The sequence below is a fragment of the Sebastes fasciatus genome, chromosome 18, assembly GCF_043250625.1.
Source record: "Sebastes fasciatus isolate fSebFas1 chromosome 18, fSebFas1.pri, whole genome shotgun sequence".
Lineage (NCBI taxonomy): Eukaryota > Metazoa > Chordata > Actinopteri > Perciformes > Sebastidae > Sebastes > Sebastes fasciatus.
Genome location: NC_133812.1, coordinates 17,649,277 through 17,669,378, shown reverse-complemented (window position 1 = coordinate 17,669,378; position 20,102 = coordinate 17,649,277). Strand labels below are relative to the sequence as shown.

At 40.8% G+C, this 20,102-nt stretch overlaps 1 protein-coding gene across 3 annotated transcripts in view; it reads left to right on the top strand.

Moving 5' to 3' along the window:
- Window positions 1-19,551, top strand: part of adgb (androglobin) — a 43,409-nt gene extending 23,858 nt beyond the window's left edge. For 2 of the 3 annotated variants that reach the window (XM_074616488.1, XM_074616490.1), the window contains 16 exons: window positions 901-1,068; window positions 1,731-1,869; window positions 2,047-2,181; window positions 4,055-4,148; window positions 5,506-5,637; window positions 5,855-6,008; window positions 6,358-6,545; window positions 7,208-7,374; window positions 10,048-10,244; window positions 11,637-11,748; window positions 14,054-14,205; window positions 15,289-15,456; window positions 15,613-15,703; window positions 15,815-15,902; window positions 18,660-18,843; window positions 19,004-19,551. In XM_074616488.1, coding sequence (XP_074472589.1) covers window positions 901-1,068; window positions 1,731-1,869; window positions 2,047-2,181; window positions 4,055-4,148; window positions 5,506-5,637; window positions 5,855-6,008; window positions 6,358-6,545; window positions 7,208-7,374; window positions 10,048-10,244; window positions 11,637-11,748; window positions 14,054-14,205; window positions 15,289-15,456; window positions 15,613-15,703; window positions 15,815-15,902; window positions 18,660-18,843; window positions 19,004-19,186 — 2,352 coding nt within the window. In that variant the 3' untranslated portion in view covers window positions 19,187-19,551. The remainder of the gene's footprint in view (window positions 1-900; window positions 1,069-1,730; window positions 1,870-2,046; window positions 2,182-4,054; window positions 4,149-5,505; window positions 5,638-5,854; window positions 6,009-6,357; window positions 6,546-7,207; window positions 7,375-10,047; window positions 10,245-11,636; window positions 11,749-14,053; window positions 14,206-15,288; window positions 15,457-15,612; window positions 15,704-15,814; window positions 15,903-18,659; window positions 18,844-19,003) is intronic. The other variant, XM_074616489.1, reaches the window with a different exon arrangement.
- Window positions 19,552-20,102: the final 551 nt, after the last annotated feature.

The following is a 20,102-nucleotide window of genomic DNA, read 5'->3' as shown; positions in this document are numbered from 1 at the left end:
GTTATCAGTTTGCATTAATAGTAACGTCATAACACACAGCGTCTTTGTGGATTTGAGAGGTAGTTTTAGTTTGTTTGCCGAATAAGGAATGTTCATAAATTTCCGTTCTGTGGATGCAATTTTCCAGCTGAGGGGTCCACCACAGCTGAAGTAATGAACAGTTAACTTTACATGACACTTTCATTGTTCCCTCCTTTTTCTTATGTCTGAAGACCAATCAAGATATGGATAGTCCTTCAACATACCATCCTGTCTATGCTTTTCATCATTTCAGTCATCTGCTGCTACAAGATAGTCACACACATGTACATTTCTAAAGTAAAAGGTGCTATATTGCTTAAATTTCTCACTCATGAAAAGCTACAATTTGTTAAAATACACAAAAACAAAAAGGCTGTGAGAGAGGCGCATAGTGAGTAAGAAATACAGTGGTGACAAAACAAATGAACTAGAGAGCACTCAGAGCATGAATACCTCTGCCAAGGCTGCACGATCTGCTAAAAGAAAGTTAAGAAAAGATTTAATCATTTAACCTGGATATGTGTTGGAACAAAAAGTTCCTTTGGAGCAGGAGCAAAATAAATACAACCTGTTCAATCTCAGGGCAATATAAAAAGTACAAAACAGAACTTGGTTGAAAAGAGAGACGGACAGGATGATACTTGCCTAGTGTAATGTTCTTGCTGTAACATTTTTGAATAAGGTTTACTCCAGCATCAATTTTGAAAATCACATCATGGTAGTAAGACGGTAACTCTGCTTTCTTACTTTTTAGCCTGAAGTTGTTCTAACACCGAAATTCACACCGACATGTATTGTGGGCGTTCTGCTTTTCTCTTCTATCTAACTTGCATTCTGTTTAATTTGAATGCTACCCGACTGCTTTCTTATTTTAAACAGGAAAGTGCTCGTTCCATTGAGCAGGCCTCGTCCATCTTGAGGGCCCTGTCCATAGTGGTGTCTTCCTTCAGCGATGAGCAGGACCAGCCAGCAGCCAGGAGAACCCTAGAAGAGGCTCACTACCCCCCAAACATCAACACCACCCTGGGAAAAGGGAAACACCACAAGGTAGCTTGTTTACCTATGGTCCTGTGGTGGTATGCAGTTGCGATATACATACTGTACAGTGAATAGTTCACCTTGCTTTATACTTTACAGATTTTACATCTAGATACAGTCTTTAGTTCAGATTGACTAAAAAAATCGCTATTCATACTTGTACTTCTCATGAATTCCTTACCAGCCATGTTGTTTTGCTACTGTGCAACAAGTGTTTGACTTGGTCAACGAATGACATTTAACTTTTTTCATTCAATGTGTGAGTTCTTTTAAGAGGATGCATAAGTATTTTATCACCAATGCCACCATTTTGCAGTGATTTTAGAATTTTTTTTTTGAAATCCCGGTAGTTTTTCAGAAGCCATGGACAATAATCAGTTCTAGCCAGAGGGTCTGCCTTATTTTCAGATAGCTGCACAACCAGGATGCATACTGATGTAAACTAACAATGTACTAAGCTAATATGTAAGGGATCATGTACAGCGAGCGCATCGCACTGAAGGGGTTTAATTCACAACAATGACCCGCTCACTGTACATTGTCCCACTCTTTACACGGTTACTTACTTAAGAAATCAATAATTTGACACAAAAATGTGTGTGTGTGTGTGTGTGTGTGTGTGTGTGTGTGTGTGTGTGTGTGTGTGTGTGTGTGTGTGTGTGTGCGTGTAGGTGTTTAACTCTGCAGTTTACAACATGCTGTGTGAGGCTCTGGGCAGGAAGCTGACATCAGAGGAGCGGTTTGCTGTACTGGCCCTCACAAATGACCCTTTACTCTTGGCCACTGACCCCAAAGAACACTCCCCTAAATGTAAGTGCCATTTTTGTGTTTGTAATCTACATATGTTTGAGAGTATATGCCTAAAACTACAGTAAACTGATTTAAATCAATTTCCTATTGTTTTTTTTTCATTATACCACATTTAACTGTTTTCATAGTTCAGTATTCAGTATTGACTTGCAGTGTTGTGCTTGTTACTCTCTTAAGCGGATGCAGAATCAAAGCCTCCAGAAAGCTGGACAGACAGGGAGCCGACAGTCGGGGAGGTCAATGCAGCCACCGTTCTGCAGGCTGGATTCAAAGGACACTTGGTGCGAGAGATCCTTAATGCCTCAAAACCAGGTAAAAACACACATGGAAAATGTATTATAGTCGGGTTTAAATCTTATCTTTCATGTGAATAGTTGAAAATACTAACTTATTTTTGATGAGACGGTCTTAAATTCTGCTTTCTTCTTCAAAGCTCTATGTTTGAAAGACAAACACATATGCACCAATTGGGAGGGGGCCAAATAACGGGGAAAAATAACAACTAAAACAACATAACACCTGTGTTTCAGTTTTAGATTATTATTTAGTGTCCAGGAACCCACACAAAACACCTCCTGCGTCTTACATTCGCTGTCTGATTTAGCCCGATGGCATATATTGAGCCTCTGAGCAGAGGCACAAATATGTATTGATGAGACTGCCACTCTTACTAATACACCCTGACAGATGAGGGGTGGCCACAGAGGGGATATACACACACAAGTAGGAAATGCACACACGCCTGCACACAACATTCCTGCGTCAATAGCCAGACCTCTCAACAGTGACAGCAAGTGAAAGATGGGGAAGAGAAGATGTGGAAACACTGGACTGCTTGTAGGAGAGAATGAGAGTTTTTTTTTTTTCCTTTTATAAATTGATTCATCAATGTTGCTTTGGAATAATTTCGTTTCTTGTTCTGTTTCAGTGCCACTTGCGCTCTTGTACAGGTTGCGGACAATTTAAATTATTTTTAATATCCAATTTTCTCCAGAAGTGGTGGTGATAATCTTACGGTGAAGGTGCACCGCTGTTTGCAGCATTACATTGCCCCAGACATTCTCTTTATTTATTGCCAGGACCTGAAGCTAACTGGCACAACACATGACACTGTCACCCTCTGAATAACCTGCACATATGGGAGTATGCACACCCTCATTAATGCGATATTTGCATAAAACAGTGCTGTACAATTGCATTGATGGGATTTTTTTGTGGCTTGAAAATTTGGTTCGAGCATAGCAGACATCCAAAAAATATCCACATCATTATAGAACCCATCTGCCAGCAACTTTAAAAGTATTGCTGGTGGTTATGTGGCATTAGCATGAGCGCGCACACACACACACACACACACACACACACTGAACAGCTTGACTTCTATGAAATAGGCCTGTCATGGTTAAGTTCTCTCAATTTTTATTCATTTACTTGTCAAAGTGCAGCTTTCAGAGTGGCACTTACTGTAATGGCAAAACACCAATCATATTTTAAAAACACTGCCTGTCTAACTATACTTTGAAAAGCCATTCGTTTAAAGAAAAGTAAGAACTTGCCTTTTCTTATTTCTTATTTCCCAGCACATCTGTTTACCACATCTCTTTTTCTCCTTGCTCTTTTCCACTTTATGTTCCTCTTCTACTCTTTCCTGTCTGCCTCTTTTTCCTGTCTGTCTGTTGCCTCTCTTTGGTTCGAAAGATGATAGGAGGTCTTCATCTCTCAATAGCCAACCTTGGCCAATGGCCTGCTATAATGGCTGCCTCATTTTGGAAAAGTGGCCATTTGAAAAGCGAGAGCTGAGCGCTAGGGAGGGAGGGAGGATGCGAGGACACCTAACTTCTATCATGCAGCTGTCTCTTCAGAGCGGTTTTCTCACTTATATGCACGGACAAACACTTACTGACACACATGTACTCATGGACACATAGCGCTGCATCTTTTATCAAATGTTCTGTCCTGTCAGAGTGGTTAACTGTTCGGTGAGATGAGTGTGAAAGTTAATGTCAAGGTCTCCTCCTATCACCTCTCACTGAATGAGGCAAAAACGCATTTCGCAATTTCTGTTTCCTACCCCTGAACTAGGTCAGCTGCAATATTTTTTTCATGTGTTTGACAGCAACATGGATTGTCTTTCATCTTTAATGGTGGCTACTTTTCTATGTGTGTGTGTGTTTATGTCATTCAGGCACGAAGGAGAATCTCAGTGCATCTAAGATCCTTTTAGACATGTGGCCGAAGGTTGAAGCGGATGCAGAAAAACACGCTGCATTCTTGTTACGGTAAATAAAGGATCCAAATCATGATGATTTTAAATGATATTAAATAATGTGCACACAATGTATGAATTGTGTCATTCGACCTTTATTGAAATCTCGAAGAATCTTTGAGGTCATGCCTTCATTTTCAATGATGTCGAGAGTACAATAAAACAGAATAAACATACACAAGAACATAATTCATGAATTACAAGAAGCAATCAGCCAGATTACAATAGGACAATGCTAAAAACAGTTACATTCAAGAGTGTAGTAATTTGTAATCATGGATTTAAAATCACCTATAGGTACAATTGTGTTTTGTAATCTGTTCCAAGTTTTTGCAGCACAAACACCAAAAGCAGTTTCCCCAAATTTAGTGTTTTCACGTGGGACTTCAAGCTTTAGCCAATCACTTGAATGAGTCGAATAATGACTATAGGACCAATTTAATAATGACATGATGTATGACGACAAGTTGCCATTAAGGGCTTTATAAATAAATAAAGAACAATGCCTATCATGTCTTAATGTTAGAGAGGCCCACCCAACCTTTTCATACAAAATGCAATGATGAGTAGAATAACTGTCACCGGTAATAAATCTTTGGGCGGAGTGATGAACTGAATCTAACGGTTTGAGAGTGGAGGCAGAGGCTTGTCTATAGATAACCTCACCATAAGAAAACAGCCTCAATTATTCGCTTCCTGCGGAACATAGGAAAATTAGCTCTGTTTCTGTACGAATATCCATTTTTTGTATACATAGACAAAACACCTCACACCTCATTAACCTAGCAGGTATTCATTCCCACGAATGTCATTGTACGAGAGATTACGAGGGCTCCTACTGCTGTCCCTGTGCCAATGCTGCGTACATTGCATGGCATGCGCTTAGCCTCTCGGTTGCACCGCATGCCCAGAATCTGCTCCCTCTCCTGGTTGTGGCGGCCTGTGGCGGCCAGGCAGGGAGCATTTTCCACATTGTGTTCCATCTTTTCCCAGTGGTACCATCTGCTGTTTATCCTCTCTTCGTTCCAATCGGCTAGCAGCGTCTGCCGAATGACCCGCTGCCTGGGGAAGTATGTGTGTGCATGAGCGCTGAGAGCTTGGTCAGTGTGTGTGTGTGTGTGTGTGTGTGTGTGTGTGGAGGGTGGAGTGGGGTGAGCCTTTGAGCATGTGTTTTTCTTAACTGACATCCACTTCAGTCAAAGTTCACGCTGAGACATGAAGTGCATCGCATCAGAGTTATGTTTTCTCCAAGGAGTTTGTGTAAATAATTTTCTGAGAATAAATTTTGTCACGGTCTTTTCACTATACATGTGGTTTTAATACTTCATTTAAAATTGAAGTTTCTCTGCCGTTGTGTGTTTTGTGCACAGGTATATCATTGACCACTCTGAGAGGAAAGCAGAGCTCTACCCCTGTCAGCAGGATGAATGGACCAGAATCTCCTTTGCTGATTACTCCGTCTCTCTTCAAGACACAGCCAACTCCTGGCTCTTGGTCTTCAGGTGAGAGAACATTGTAATTTGACTTGTTAGGCTTGTCAGGGAAAGACAACCGGGCTTGAAAAATCTGGGTGAATCCAGGTGTAAAATGACTGACGCACTCAGCTGTCATTCCTGCTGGTAAAGCTAATATTGGGAAATGTAGATATTCCTGTTTCATTACATTTCAGAATTTCAACAAAAAAATGTGTTCAAACCTGATATCTTGTTTTTTGTGAAGAGAGGTGTTCCTGGTTCCTAAGGAGATGCTGCTTGTGCCAAAGGTCTACTCCCCAATCCCTAATTGTCTGCTGCATGTCATAAATAACGACACAGGAGAGGAGCTGGACATGGTCTTCAACAAAGTAGCAGCCTGTGTCTATCAACCCAACAAGGTCTGTGGATGATATAATGCACTTGCACTTCAAACCTTCATGTACTAAAATTGTTTTTTCCAAGTTTGGAATAATTGTATATTTTCACAGTTTTCTTGTTGATAAATTGGATCACTTTAGGAATGCCTTCTGTCTGACTCGGGTACAAACTTGTGGTTGACTGTTCAACGACCAGTTGTGGCGGCCTGGTGTAATAATGCTGGGAACATTTCTAGTATTATACACGAGAAACAAATCCTAAAAGAGAGAACGTAAATTAGTTTTGTCTTTCCCTTTGTCTAACACACTCCCTCTGAAAATACAAATATTTTGGTTCAATGATTAAATCTCTTTGTATCTCTTGTTCCAGCTTGGTTATACCTTTGTAGCAGAGGCCATCACACCTGAATCCCCCCCTGCTCCTGGTGCCAAATGGAGGATGCGCTTGTTTGGCACGAGGGAACTCCCAAAACTTTCCAATGAAACTCCACTCAACACGTTCTCAGTGAAGGAATTACGGGATTATTACATTCCCGATGACAAAAACCTCATATGCCGGTAAGAGAATTATGGGATGTATATTTAGTTATCATATTTATGATACGAATCATATTTATACTGGTCAATTGAAATCCTGAGGTATATCATACAAATAAATGCTGTCGAAAAGCTCTCACTGATATGCACGTACATTAAAGTATATGAATCTGTACGATGGAGTATTAGGGCCACATTGAGGGAAAATAAATAAATCTCAGATTTCGAGAATAAAGTCATAATATTATGAGAATAAAGTCATAAGTTTAAGAGAAAAAAGTCATAGTCATAATAAGTAAGTAATACATAAGTACATAGGTAGTAATTTGACATGTTATTTTAGAGGGAAAATAGAGCAGTGTGCCACCTGTGTGAAAATGAGGAACGTGGAGCATCTTGTGAAGTTATACTTTGGTATAGGTTTCACAAATAACGAAATACTTAATATTTTGGTACATCAGTACTACATTATCATAAGTATCAGGACCTTGAAAAGATTGTGCAAGAAACTGAGTTTATTCTGAAAAAAGATCCACACGGACCTAGGGGAAATGCCTCTTTTGTGGAGGAGGAAATTACTTTTTGTCTCGTAAAGTTTTGACTTTATTCTCGTAATATTACAACTTTTTTTCTCTCAAGAAGAAAAAGACCCATTTTCTAACACAAGACAACATTTTACACAGTTACCTTGTTCATGTGAACGCAGACATCATGGGAACAATCCAGTTTCAGACTTCCAAGCCAGATGTATTGATCCGTCTGTCCATTCTGGACCAGGAGGAGGAGGTGGCCGGCAACACCGGGAAAGGTCATGTGATAATTCCTGTGTTCTGCTTCCTGGCCAACAAAGGTGAGTCATTAAGTTTAGCAGTGTTGTAGTACGCGACATCGGTCTTAGTCTCGAGACCGGTCTCAAGACCACTTTTTGAAGGTCTCATCTTGGAATCGACCACATTTTCACTCAGTCCTGTCTCAGTCTCAGACAAAGAGGACTCAGGATTTGCATTGTCTGATTTCTTCCCTCCGCCAAGGTCGAAGGCCTAGGAAGGAGGTTATGTTTTCACTGTCGTTGGTTTGTCCGTTTGGTGGATAACTCCAAAAGTTTGCTATGGATTTGAATGAATTTTCTCGGAGGGGGTGGGGTATGGCACAATGAACAATCCATTAGATTTTGGTCGCGTTCATGACGCGTCACCCTGCCTCTTTCCTTCTGCCTGCAGAGAGAGAGCGGGTGGTGGGGGGAAACAACTGTAGAATCACCGTTTTTTCACATTAAACTCTGTGAAATTACAGTTAAGTTCGACCAAAGCACACTTGGTGATTGTTGGAAAGAGTAACGGCGACGGTTTAAGTGAGTTTTATTTTATTTCTGTCCAGTTTGAATGAAGTCTTTACGATGCTCAGCTACGTACAGCTGATCTCAACATAAACAAAAATACACGTGAATGATGGCGCAAGGTGAACGGAGAGGGGGGGCAATCGTACTCGGGCAGCTTGGCGAAGGTCTGCGCTCTCCGAGTGCCTTTCTAGTTTGTTAGCATTATTATTGTAGTTGCTCATAGAAAACAAAGGAAAATGTATTGTGGTACATTTATGCACATATACAGTATACAGTATATGGCAATGAAAGAGATAAATGAAGGGGAATCTTTGTGGGGGTGTTTTTATGGGAATGTGGCTAGCCATTCCCAAAGAGATTAATAGTGCAGCGCCACACTCTGTAAAAGTACACATACCTGTACACACATAAACGAGACCTCAGTTCCTATAAAGAAGAGCGGTTAAAAAAGGTTCTAAAAGCATGTTTCCTATCCTTGTTGACCTTTAATCATTCGCTCTTTGTTGCACAGAAATCATTTTTGCTCTTCTTCACCCATCTTTTTTTTCTCATTCAGTATTTGATGCAGCAGTCTACAATGAAACCCTGGAAAAATCCTTGAATCCATGAATAGTCTATCTATTAGGCTGGTAGAGAGCACGCTATTCAGACTAAAATTAGATATCCATAGAGGTTCGGACATGCCCGTATTTAGGCCATGAGCTGGATAAAGAGAGTGATGAAAAGTGGTTGCAAATATCTACAAGATAGCTACTTACAAGATGGACTAAAATATTTAATTAATTTGGTATGTTTTAGGTTAAAACATATCAGATTAACTCTTAAACTAAATTGAAAATTAAATTAAATTTTTTTTTTTTTTTAAAAAGACTATTTTTGGGGCTTTTTTTTATAATTTAATTGATAGAGACAGTGATAATCTCTATCATCATAGTGAAAGGGGGAATGAGAGAGAGAGGGGACAACATGCAGCATAGAGCCACAGGTTGGATTTGAACCCAGGCTACTGCAGTAAGGACTCAGCCTTGGTACATGGGGCGCCCACTCTGCCAGGTGAGCTATCAGGGCGCCCCTGCAGACATTTCTTTTTGAGACACAAAATTAAATTTGTCATGCAAACTTATTTTCTCTGCTACTTAAAACTACACTAATGTAGCCCTTGATAACCTTTCCCAGACACCATAGTATATCTTGCTGTTGGGTTTAGCATTAAGAGTTGTGTAACTTGTCGCTAGTGAGCTGGGATTAATGTTTGGGCAAAGGGATTTAAGCATAGTATTTATGAAGTGAGTGGCAGTATGTAAGCTGTGGATTAGTTGATTTTACCACCTCTTGGATAGAGGGTTAAAGTGGTTAATTTACTCTTTTTTTTTTTTTGGAATGGTCCTGTCACGACACCACGACTTATCCTATTGGTAGAATTTAATGTAACATATACTGTATATATATATATAGGGTCACAGTCATCAGGAATAGTTTCATGCCTGTTGTGGCTTAATCGCAAAATGTGTTCAGTCTCATTTGGGGCTCAGTCATGGCATAAAAAGAAGTCCTCTAGAAGGCAAAATGCTAATTCAGTCTATCAGTGTTTATTCCCACTAGAGAATTTTTATAAAATGTAAATTAAAGTCAGAGAGATTAATTGATTGGCTCCACTTGTAGCAAAAAAATAGTAAAATGTTGCTGGTGTGTTCTGTGGCTTATCCAGAGAAACAGAAACCCTGTTTCTGGAAAGAAAGATTGCTGTTGCATTTTATTCTTTATTTATTATTTATTCATCAGCGAGCTGCGGCTTGCCGTCACCATATTAAGAGCCGTTGAGAGGCAATAGAAATGCTACCAATTCCGTATTTAGCACTTTTAACGCTCTGAGCGCCATAAAAAACAACAATCAAAGAAATAGGTATCTTTAAAAAAAACAAAAATATTCTCTGTAAATACCACTAATGTTTAGTGAGGAAATGTTTTTTGATAGTTTTACTTCAGCTTTGGGTGAACTGAGCCGTTAAGTAATGAACTGTTTTTTCCATGCTAGCCTGATGTACAGAAAAGCTCTTCCAAACATGCCTCTCAAACTCTTTAGTCTACTTTTCACTTGATACCTCCATCAGTTACAAAAGCACAGATTGCTGACCACTCTTGTCTTCTCTTAGATACGGGCTCAGTTTAATATCTCTCTTTCAGTTACAGCCCCCAGCAGCACAGATGAGAAGAACCAGAACCAGAAGGGGTCCCCCACCGCCCAGGGCAAGGGAATCAAGGTGGTAGACACTCCCAAGCCAAGAGATGAGGAGGACGGCACCGCTGGGATTTCAGACCCCTCGTCTGATCAGCACCAGCCTCCCACAGAGACCATGGTATCACTGACAACTGCCTGTGTGGTATCTGCTGTTGCTCAAACACTTCACTAATCTCACTTGCACACAAGCGTGCATCTCACTTTCCCTCTCTTGTCTTTCTCACCCACTTGCTTGCTGCCTGTGTTGATATAAAATTTTCACTGCCAGATACACACAACGCCTTACTTGCATGCACACTCACACACATGAACTTACACACACCCACACACTCATTCTCGCACAGACAAAATTTGCAAGAGTAGAGCAGCAGAAGCTGGAGGGGTGGTTTTGTTGTTACTGTCTGACTTATCAGTGATTGTCAGGGAGCAGTGATTTGTGCGTGATTTATGAGGCACTCGATTGTCTGAAGACCCCCCCTATCTAACAGACCTGTTGTTGTCATAGTTTGATGATTGCCAAAGTGCGTGCTATATGTGTGTACCATCAGACACACACACACAAATCAGTGGATTGAGCCTTTTCAACAACAAAAACGTGTCTTTTTGCAATAGACCTATTAAGAAGTTTTTGGTCGCAGCATGCACTAGTTACTAATACTTTTTAATACAAAGTCTCATCAACAAAGTAACCCAACAAGTGTAGTGACATCAATATCAATGTCAGATCCCATAGATCAGATCAGCAGCAGGTCAGAATAAACAGCTATTGACTAAGGCCATTGATCAAGCAAAGGGTCAGTGATTAAAGTGCTGTTGTACGCCGCAGGGACACACACCAGACATAATGATGCTCACTCAGTAAAGGTAGATTAATGGTCAAGGCTCCTATAGTGTAATCTGTTTAGGGCTCAAATACACATGTAAACACAGGAAGAAACAAACATACTGTTGTCAGTGTGGCCTTCATTTTATTTATAGAGATGCACACAATTGTGTTATAGGAATTCCTAATAACACAATCACTTGCTAGAAATTGTCTTTATTAGTCTAACTATAAGCATAACATCGGACAAAATAATACTGTTTATATATGGCTAATTTTCTGTTTTGGTAGAAAATGTTTTGCTCTATTAGTTTGGGTCTCACCTTGTCATTTTGTTTAAATTCTGTCTTTTCTGTTCAGTGAGATGGATGTGGGAGTTGCCACCCCTGATATAATCTTGGCTAACACGCCCTCTGCCTCCTCTCTCCCATTGAGCCAAGCATGTGCTTCTGTCAAAGAGCGCAGAGAACAGCAAAAAAAACGAATATGCAATTCTTTAAGATCTCTGCGTCTCTCTCTCTCTGAATCATCAGCACCAATACAGTTTACAGCTGCATGTTCACAAAATACAAAATAGCGTCCATTTAGTTTTGGCTGTGCGTATATGGTGATGTATGCCACATGTGTTATGTTGTATTCTTTTTGTAATGTGTCGTGTTTAAACTGTGATGTGGGTGTTGTACACTGACTTTGCTTGTATGTATTTCACAGGGTCATAAGTATGTGGTGCAGGCAGAGGTGCTTTATAAGAGCTGGGATTTGGATGAATCTCAGCTGGCTTTCATCCATGTGCTCAGAGAATTGGAGAAGAATGAAATGAGAGGTACATACTTAAGCCAATCCTAAACCCAACATCAAACAGTCAGCTACACTGAGTCGCCCAAGGGAATGACAGGAAAGAAAGTCACGGTTTTCACTTCCCTTGGAAACATGAAGATATGTTTAGTTATTTTAGTAAAGTAACATGAAACCTGATCTGACCATCCAAATAAAAGTCTAAATAGGGATTATGCAGGATTCAGATATTCACAAATATCCTTATAATGGGTCATGAAGCTTTTTCATTTTTATATTAGCTTTTAAAAGATTTCAGGATTTGAGCCCTGGGTCCTGAATGGATTTTCTAATATGGCCTTCATGTTTGTTTTTGCACAGCTTATTTTTGTGTTCAGTGTGAAATATGGCAGATACTCAGTAGGCAGTGTCAGGGGCCAAGGCAGACGCTGTTTGTTCTTTGCTTCTGCTAGCCGGGGGCCTGTTAATCACAAGCCTAATGAAAGCCAAATGAATACAGCTGCTTTCGCAGATCACGGAGTGTGATTTCTCGTGCCCACTGGTCGTCGGCTGAGGCAATAATCCTGTCCTCTGCCACCAACCCTGCCTCTCTTCCTTTAATCATGCTGCACAAATTGGATCGATTTAAAAATCCGGGCCTTTGAAATTTGCAGACGCTTCTTAAAAAATTCTGAGGGGGTGAATTAATTGCGACACGGGTGGATGTTGATGTGAAAGAGGTGCTGCATGGGTGACAATTTGCATGATTGCCTGAAGAGAAAGGCCAGCCTGCTGTCATTGAATTCTCATTCTTTTCTCTCTGTTGCTTCTGACAATGGTCCTCGTATTTACCGTTCAGTTTGCATGGCATGAAATCTGAGGATGATGTGTGCATGTGTGTCTTTGAGTAGGAGGCATTCCTAAACGAACACGCCAGATATCCAGATATCAGATGTATTTTGACTACAGAGGAAGACAAACCTCTGTTTACGTATTTATTACAGTAATGGTATGTGAGATGAACAGAAACGATTTGTTACTGCTTAGATATGCAGTGTGTTCATCTAGTCATTTGCACGTGCTTTCTGTTCATAGATATATGTGAGCATGTTAATTTATTTTTTTCTAACGTTTGCTTGGGTTTGTCCGTGTGTACGTGTTGGCCAATGTCCACACAAAACCTCCTGTGGTTTTCCAATAAGCCTATGAAAGTGGGTCAATGGGAAGTCAAATGAAGTTGGCTCTTGCCCCCTGGTGCCCTGGGAAATATCTCAGCAGGAAAGTGAATTAATTTCGCCCAGTTTAACTCCGTCTCAGTGGTGAGGCTGTGCCCTTGATCATGCTCCTTACATACTACATGGATACGCACGCACTACATGCCACGCCAAGCTTTGAAACCGCTTTAACAAGCTGTTTAACAAGCTGCAGTCAAAATACTGTACTGCGCATGTTTAATGAATGCACATTCACCCATCTCTGCTTTAAACCCCAGTATATACTGTTAGAGCAGTCAGCAGTAGCTGTACGTGTTGTGGCAGTAGTTTTCATTCCCTTAACCTTAACATTTTCTATACTGTGCTACAATGTTTTTAGTAAACAATGGTGCTTTTAGGCTCTCGGTGAACAAAAGCTTTTTCAATACCTTCTATTTAGGTTTAGCCGGCTGAAAATCAGTTTTCAATACATGTATCAGCCTGACATTACAACACTGATGGATCCAATTTGGACATTGAATTTCAGTGTGACTCAAGATAAGAGTAACTCAACGAGAATGCACCAAAGCTGTTGAGGCAGAATGGCAGGGTGTCGGCTAAATGATGGATTATTATGCCTCTCTATTTCAGAGGAGTGAGACTCATAGTAAACGCTTCATCTAAACTGGGGATTGTGTTCACTGTAGCTATAAAGTGCAACAGTGCCATCTAGCACACATGCGACCACACAGCACGTGCATCGTTTGCTCACTTTGTCACACTCCCACTTCACATGAGCTTTAATTGTGCTGAGTAGAGTGCGAACAGCTGGGGTTCATTGTGAAGATGAATGCACACTAATGGACATGGTATGTGTTGGCAAAGGAAGTGTTTTAGCCTTTCACACTATAATTTAATTGATCTAAACATGTCAAACATTTGGCAAAGAATTGTTAATTTTGCACAAATATAAGGCACACTTCCAAATGCTGGTATAGCTTCCTTTTTTACTGTAGAATATTTCGTTAAGTGGTAATAGTCATGCTTTTACATCACATAATTAACACCATGTTGCCAGTATTGATCACATAAGTACACAGCTGACCTTGTAGATGGTGACAGATAAAGTGATTCTGCCTAATCTCTGTTTGCAAAATGTAGTAGACAAGTTTGAGGAGTTGAACCGTTCACCCACCACCGACACAAAGCCCCGTCACGGGTCCAAAACTGACACAGCCAAAGGCAGCCGCAAAGGGGAAGGCGAGAAGGGGAAGCCAGGTGACAACTCTAAATCTGAATCCAAACAGGAAAAGGTAATACTTCAGTGCAACACAGTCAACTGCAAATTTGTTATTATGTATTTCATATGAACTCAGTGCTGCGCCAGTGGTCACTGTGCAGCCAGGAATACGTCAGATTTTCATCATTACTACCAAATTGCATTTCAAAATAACTGCTTTGTTCCATTAGCTTTTATTGGATTGGATATTCTTATTCGATTGCAAGAGGCAATTATATTACAATACTACATATGAAAACCATTCATCAAACAAGTTCTAGCGAGGTCACATGTAATAGATAATATTCCCTGAAACTAAAGGCCATGCATTGCAATCTTTACATAAGTGTATTTTCCTCAGTATCCCATAAAACTTAGTGAGAATTAGCAAAAGTAGTAATATTAACCTTTTTTAGAGGAAGGCGTGGAGGCACTTGAGTTGAGTACACACTTAACTCCTCTTCACATATTCCCATCCACATATAATGAGATTGTTGTTGAACTCAGTCCTGACATCTCTTGTATAATTTGTTTTAGTTTGTTTCATCAGGCAGGTCAGTATTTACATATTTTGCTGACTGCTGTCAGCTGACTCTGAAATGCTAACAAAGAGAGACCGACATCAACCGAATCCCACAACTGCTAGGATGACCTGCGTTTATTTACACTGAATAAGAGATACTTATCTCACACTATAATCTCGTGCTGTATAATTCTCAGTATAATGGTCTTGGTTTAGTAGTCAGAAACACAGCTGCTTGAAAAATCTCTGATCCATGTAATAAGTGCCTTTTATTCTCTACTGCAGTACATGTCAAACCGTAAAGATGATGGAATTTGAAAGGCAGATTTTCATCGATAAATTTCCTTTTTGAATATTTTTTTCAGCATTGGCAGGTAGAGGACAAAATGAATAAAGGAACTAAGAATGATCTATTATTTACAATGAAGACAGGACAGCTGAACAGGACATATAATCCTGGCGGGCTGTGTACCAGACTGTCTGAGTGGCTCATTGAAAGGGACATACTCATAATGCATTGTGGTACGGTGACCTTCAACTGGGATGTTTGTGTTCTTGAGCATGTGCGTTGTGCTTTTGTCTGTATTTGTGTAGATGTCTGTGCCGAGCCTTGACCAGACTAAGGGGAACTGGACGCTGCGTGTGGTCAGCGACGAGAGTAAAACAGAGAGCATCGAGTTGACAAAGGACAGGGAGAGAGTGGAGCATATTAAAGCCATTAAAAAAGCCTGGGAAACTGCTGATTTAGGCCGCTGTGACAAGGTAACCCAGAAGTTGTGATCGTGATGGTGATTTAATATAATTACTTATCTGTTAGAATTCTTTTAATGAAGTGTTTCCAATATTATCTCCTATGTGTTTAAATACTATTCTATACTCAAAAATACACTACAGGCAGAATGTTTTGCTGTCTTTTAGGCTCTACAGTCTCGTCTCAAGTCTCTTAACCAACTCCAACATCAAGAAGGTGATGAAACTACTACAGATAGTGCAGAAAACACACAGTCAGGTACCAAACTCATGATACACACAAACTCACTTATATGTATTTGGACACTTTCTGTTTCCACTACTTGTTATAAACTTTATGGTATTGAGACATTTTTGGATTCTTTGACAGGTTCTGGCACCTCTCTCAGTTCATCTAATAAAGAGCTGACCGATGCCCCATGCTCCTTTCCTCCCGAGGACTACACTCCCTTCATCAGGTGCTCTTACAATCATTGTTTCGCTGTCTATTTGGAATTATTATTGTAATTATTAGACAGAATATGTATAAAGAAAGAATGATGATTAGAGCCGATCATAGCCGTCACACCATAATGTGTTAACATAGTTATATAGTCACATAACTATACAATGCAGAATAACCACTGTGGCTGGTTGTGTACTTCTCTGTAACACTTCAGCCTGTCCCAACAGACACATTCATATCCGTGCATAGAGAGGCAACGATGCTATTTCTTTTTTTCCTGTCGGAGGTCTGGTTTGTATGCAGTCCACTTGCCTAATGTAGTTGTTGGATCACTCTGCTGTTCTAGCTTTGTGAGCTTGAATTAAGTCTTAGCGGCGAGGCCTGCTTGCACTAGGGGATTGTTTGTGTGTGTGTGTGTGTGTGTGTGTCTCTGTGTATTTTCAGTATGCATGTTGCTTTATCGGTCTACATACCAACATCTGTATCCTCAGCAGATTGGTTCAGTCGTGTCTGTAGGACATTGCTAGTGATTTCCTGTGTTTTTGACCTTTGCTCCTATTGGTGCTGTGGTATAAGACTGTACACTTTGGCTGGCCTGAAAGGGCAATGCATGGACTCCAGAGGACAGTGATGCATACTGTGTAACGTATAGACATTGAGGAGAGGCTTGATGTTATGAGTCACACCACAACTTCACGCTAAAAAAGTTAAACTAAAACATGTAAAGGCTCTCTATATGATATCCAGAGCATTAACATAGCAGCAAACAAATATTTGCCATGAAAAAAGTCATAGAGGAGTAATGTCTACCTGACCAGAGAATGAAGTCGCTCACCCTCTGTGTGTGTTGTAATCCGAGATTCTCCGTGCTTTGTTGACATAGCTGGGTCGGCCGTACATGCTTTTAGTGCATGTTAGTGCATGTGAGCATGCCCCACTGGCTAGCTAATGTCTGGCGCTCTGCCTAGCATCTTTTTTTGTGTTAAAGTAATGACACAAGACTAATTGTGTTATGTTGTTACATCAAAATAATTATAGTGTAGAATTTCTCAGTGTAATATACTGTAAATTATTATTTAAGGTTTGCGCAAATTATTCCAGGTTGTGTGAGATGATCAAAAAACTGACATACTGTGCTTGCAGAAAAAAATTTAAATGTGTAATGTTCTAACAACATATGTTTTTTTTATCCCCCATGCATCTGCTTTATCATCATTTTTAGATGCAATGCAACAGCTCCACAGTATGACTGGCTTTAAATAAGTAATGTCAACCAGAGCATTGACTCAAGCAACAGTCTTTGTGAAGAGTTAGAGAGCTGTAGTCAACATTGGCAATAGAGTAATCATGAATACCGTATCTTTAACATCAATACAGAGTTAGTGTCCGCTCCTATGAGCTCCCTGCTTGTGTATGTGTATGGTGTCAACTTTAGACTTTTGTCAGTGCCAGTGCTTTGAAGGGAAGAGTCTCCCTCCACGCTTCCCCTCAGAGTCTCCCACTGCTCTCTTTCACACCACCTCTCCTCTCCTCCCTCCATCTCTCCCTCTGTCCGTCCCTCTCCATGATAAATGAGATGATATTTGGGTCCGTTAATTAGATAGCTATTTCAGGACCCCAATGAGCTCGTCGCTCCAATGAGATGTGGCCCTCTCCCATCACCTCGCCAACCTTTCCTGCTGTTGATGTACGCGTATGTGTGTGTGTGTGACCGCCCCCGCGCGTGTGTGTGTGTGTGTGTGACCGCCCCCACACGTGTGTCCGTGTCCAGCTGCTAATGGCTGCTGACAGTTTGGCTTGCAATCCGAGCCGAGAGAGAGAGAGATCCCGAGGAGGAGTCTATTAGGGGAGTCTGATTAGTCTGCGTGATACACCTCGATCTCTCTCTCTCTCTCTCTCTCTCTCTCTCTCTCTCTCTCTCTCTATCACAATGGCGCACCACAGGGCACGCCATAGTTTCACACACACACACACACACACACACACACACACACACACACACACACAGACACTCATGCATGCCATCTTTATAACATTTGCACACACGTTGTTGCGGGCCGTGAAATAGGTTGAATGGGGCAATGTTCATTAAACCAAATGACCTCCATCATCACCTCCACTGGCCTCCCCTCTTCACTAAGGTCAGTTTATAGGAAATAGGCAGCCCTATTTAGCACTTATAATCTGTCTCTGAATTCCTCGCTGCGTGTGTGTGCCTCAGAGGACTACTCCCATTCCTCACACACATGTTGACTGACTAACTTCTTCACTCAGTCATTCCATGTATGTCTCTCCTCTTTCCACACACACATAAATAAATGTAATTTAAGTTATACAATCAATTCGTAACAGAGAAATACCCATGTGCGGCGGTTACAACCAGAACCAAATAGACTTCTCAGATATCAATCTGGATATACGACTTGGGATGTGAGATAAGGCATGGGACTGTGTCCATCATTTCCTCTGCCTATCTCTGCATTTATCAGCCACATTTCCATTTTTATTCGTCCTGCCTGTGTCAACATTGTCACTTGTCCCATCTCACAAAATAGCCTGCCGAATTTTGGTAGAATTTGATAACATTTTCTATAGCTTGAGCTGATGGTATTTGATTAATATATGATCCTCAACATATGCACAATTCAGAGCAAGTCTTGAGCATTCACTGTGAATAAATGAACCGTCCAGCATTAACATTCTGGTTTGAGATAGTATTGAAAAGTGAATTAATGTACACATTGTATCAAATCCTCGTGTACGTCCGTAGACGCCGAAAGGATTTTCCAGAGCTGATGGACTCCCAGATGGAGGAGATCCAGCAGAGGGAGCACTTAGAAAAGATCCAGACTTACCGGTTGGTCCGAGACAACGTGCTGGAGCATCGCAAACAGCAGGAGCTCAACAGGAAGGAGCTAATGAGACACCAGCTGGAGATGTATGAGCACATGCAGGTTAGTCAAGACAGAGAGGGGGCTGTGTGATGTCTAAAAGTGAAGATAATGATCAGTTTTGACTATCAAAGTAAAAGAGAGTGGGGGAGATCTGTTTCCTTTCCCTCTGGTTAGACATCACTGTAACTTCTTTCTCTTTACTTCTCTGCCTTGTCTCCAGGCAGCCATGTCGCAGCACCGTAAGACATTCCTTGATGCTTGCGAGGCATTTACTAGGCGTCAGATGGCGGCCATGAAAAAGGAACAAGAAGAGAACCTGGAGGAGGCCCAGCAGGCAACCCCCACCTCTGCTGCCACCCAGCAGTCCAACAAACAAGCCAAGAGTGCTGGCAAGAAAAACTGATGGTCATTGGCAGTAAGTTCCAGTCTCAATTCGCCTCAGCAGACACCTCAACAAGTCTGTTTGTACAGTGAAGAATCTTCATTTAATCACAGCATCGTAGCCTGCACTTGGTGATATAATACCTGACCAAAAGATTGTTGCTAAGAACTGTTTTTTTACCAAATATGTTCATACTTTCCCAACATTTATTCTGTATTCCGTGTCATATATAACAATGTTCTTATACCACACATCTGTATCCTTCCATCTTTCATTTCTAACCTGTATTGTAACAGAGCCACTGTTCACCTACAAAAGCAATTGTAGTTTTTGTTCATTACCTTCAGAAAATATCAAATGTAATACATTTTAAATGAAATACTAACTGGCTGTGTGTATTTTTTCAATGTGCTGAGAATGTCAAGCCATCGCACTTGCAGTGTACGGCTTTGACTTTTGGATGCACAGTATGCCTGATTATATTCTGCAAATCTTTTGTTTTCTTGAAGGTTACTGTATTGATTGCATGACTCCAGGCATGCTGGATACAGCCAGCCTCCCACAAGCTGAGTGGTACTGATTGATTGGCTAATTGATATGTTCTTGCTGATAGAAGCCCACAAGAGTCCATTCCTACAAGACCAAGACAAAGTGTTGTATATGGAAATTGCAACATAGGTAGGTGGCAGATCTTTTCAGCAGCATGGCAACTATCGAAGTGAATACATTTCAGATGGTTAGGATTCTCATATGCATAACTGTTGATCAATCGGGTGTTTATTTGTCAAAATGAATGTGATATAGTAAAGTAAGTGCCCTTCATCTTAGCTTAGTATTTGGAGTGCATTTAGTTGGTCTCCATCCCACAGAGAGTCAGCTGACCAGCTGAGGAATGGGAAGCTAAATTGAAAATGAAAGGGAAGAGGGTGCCATCTAG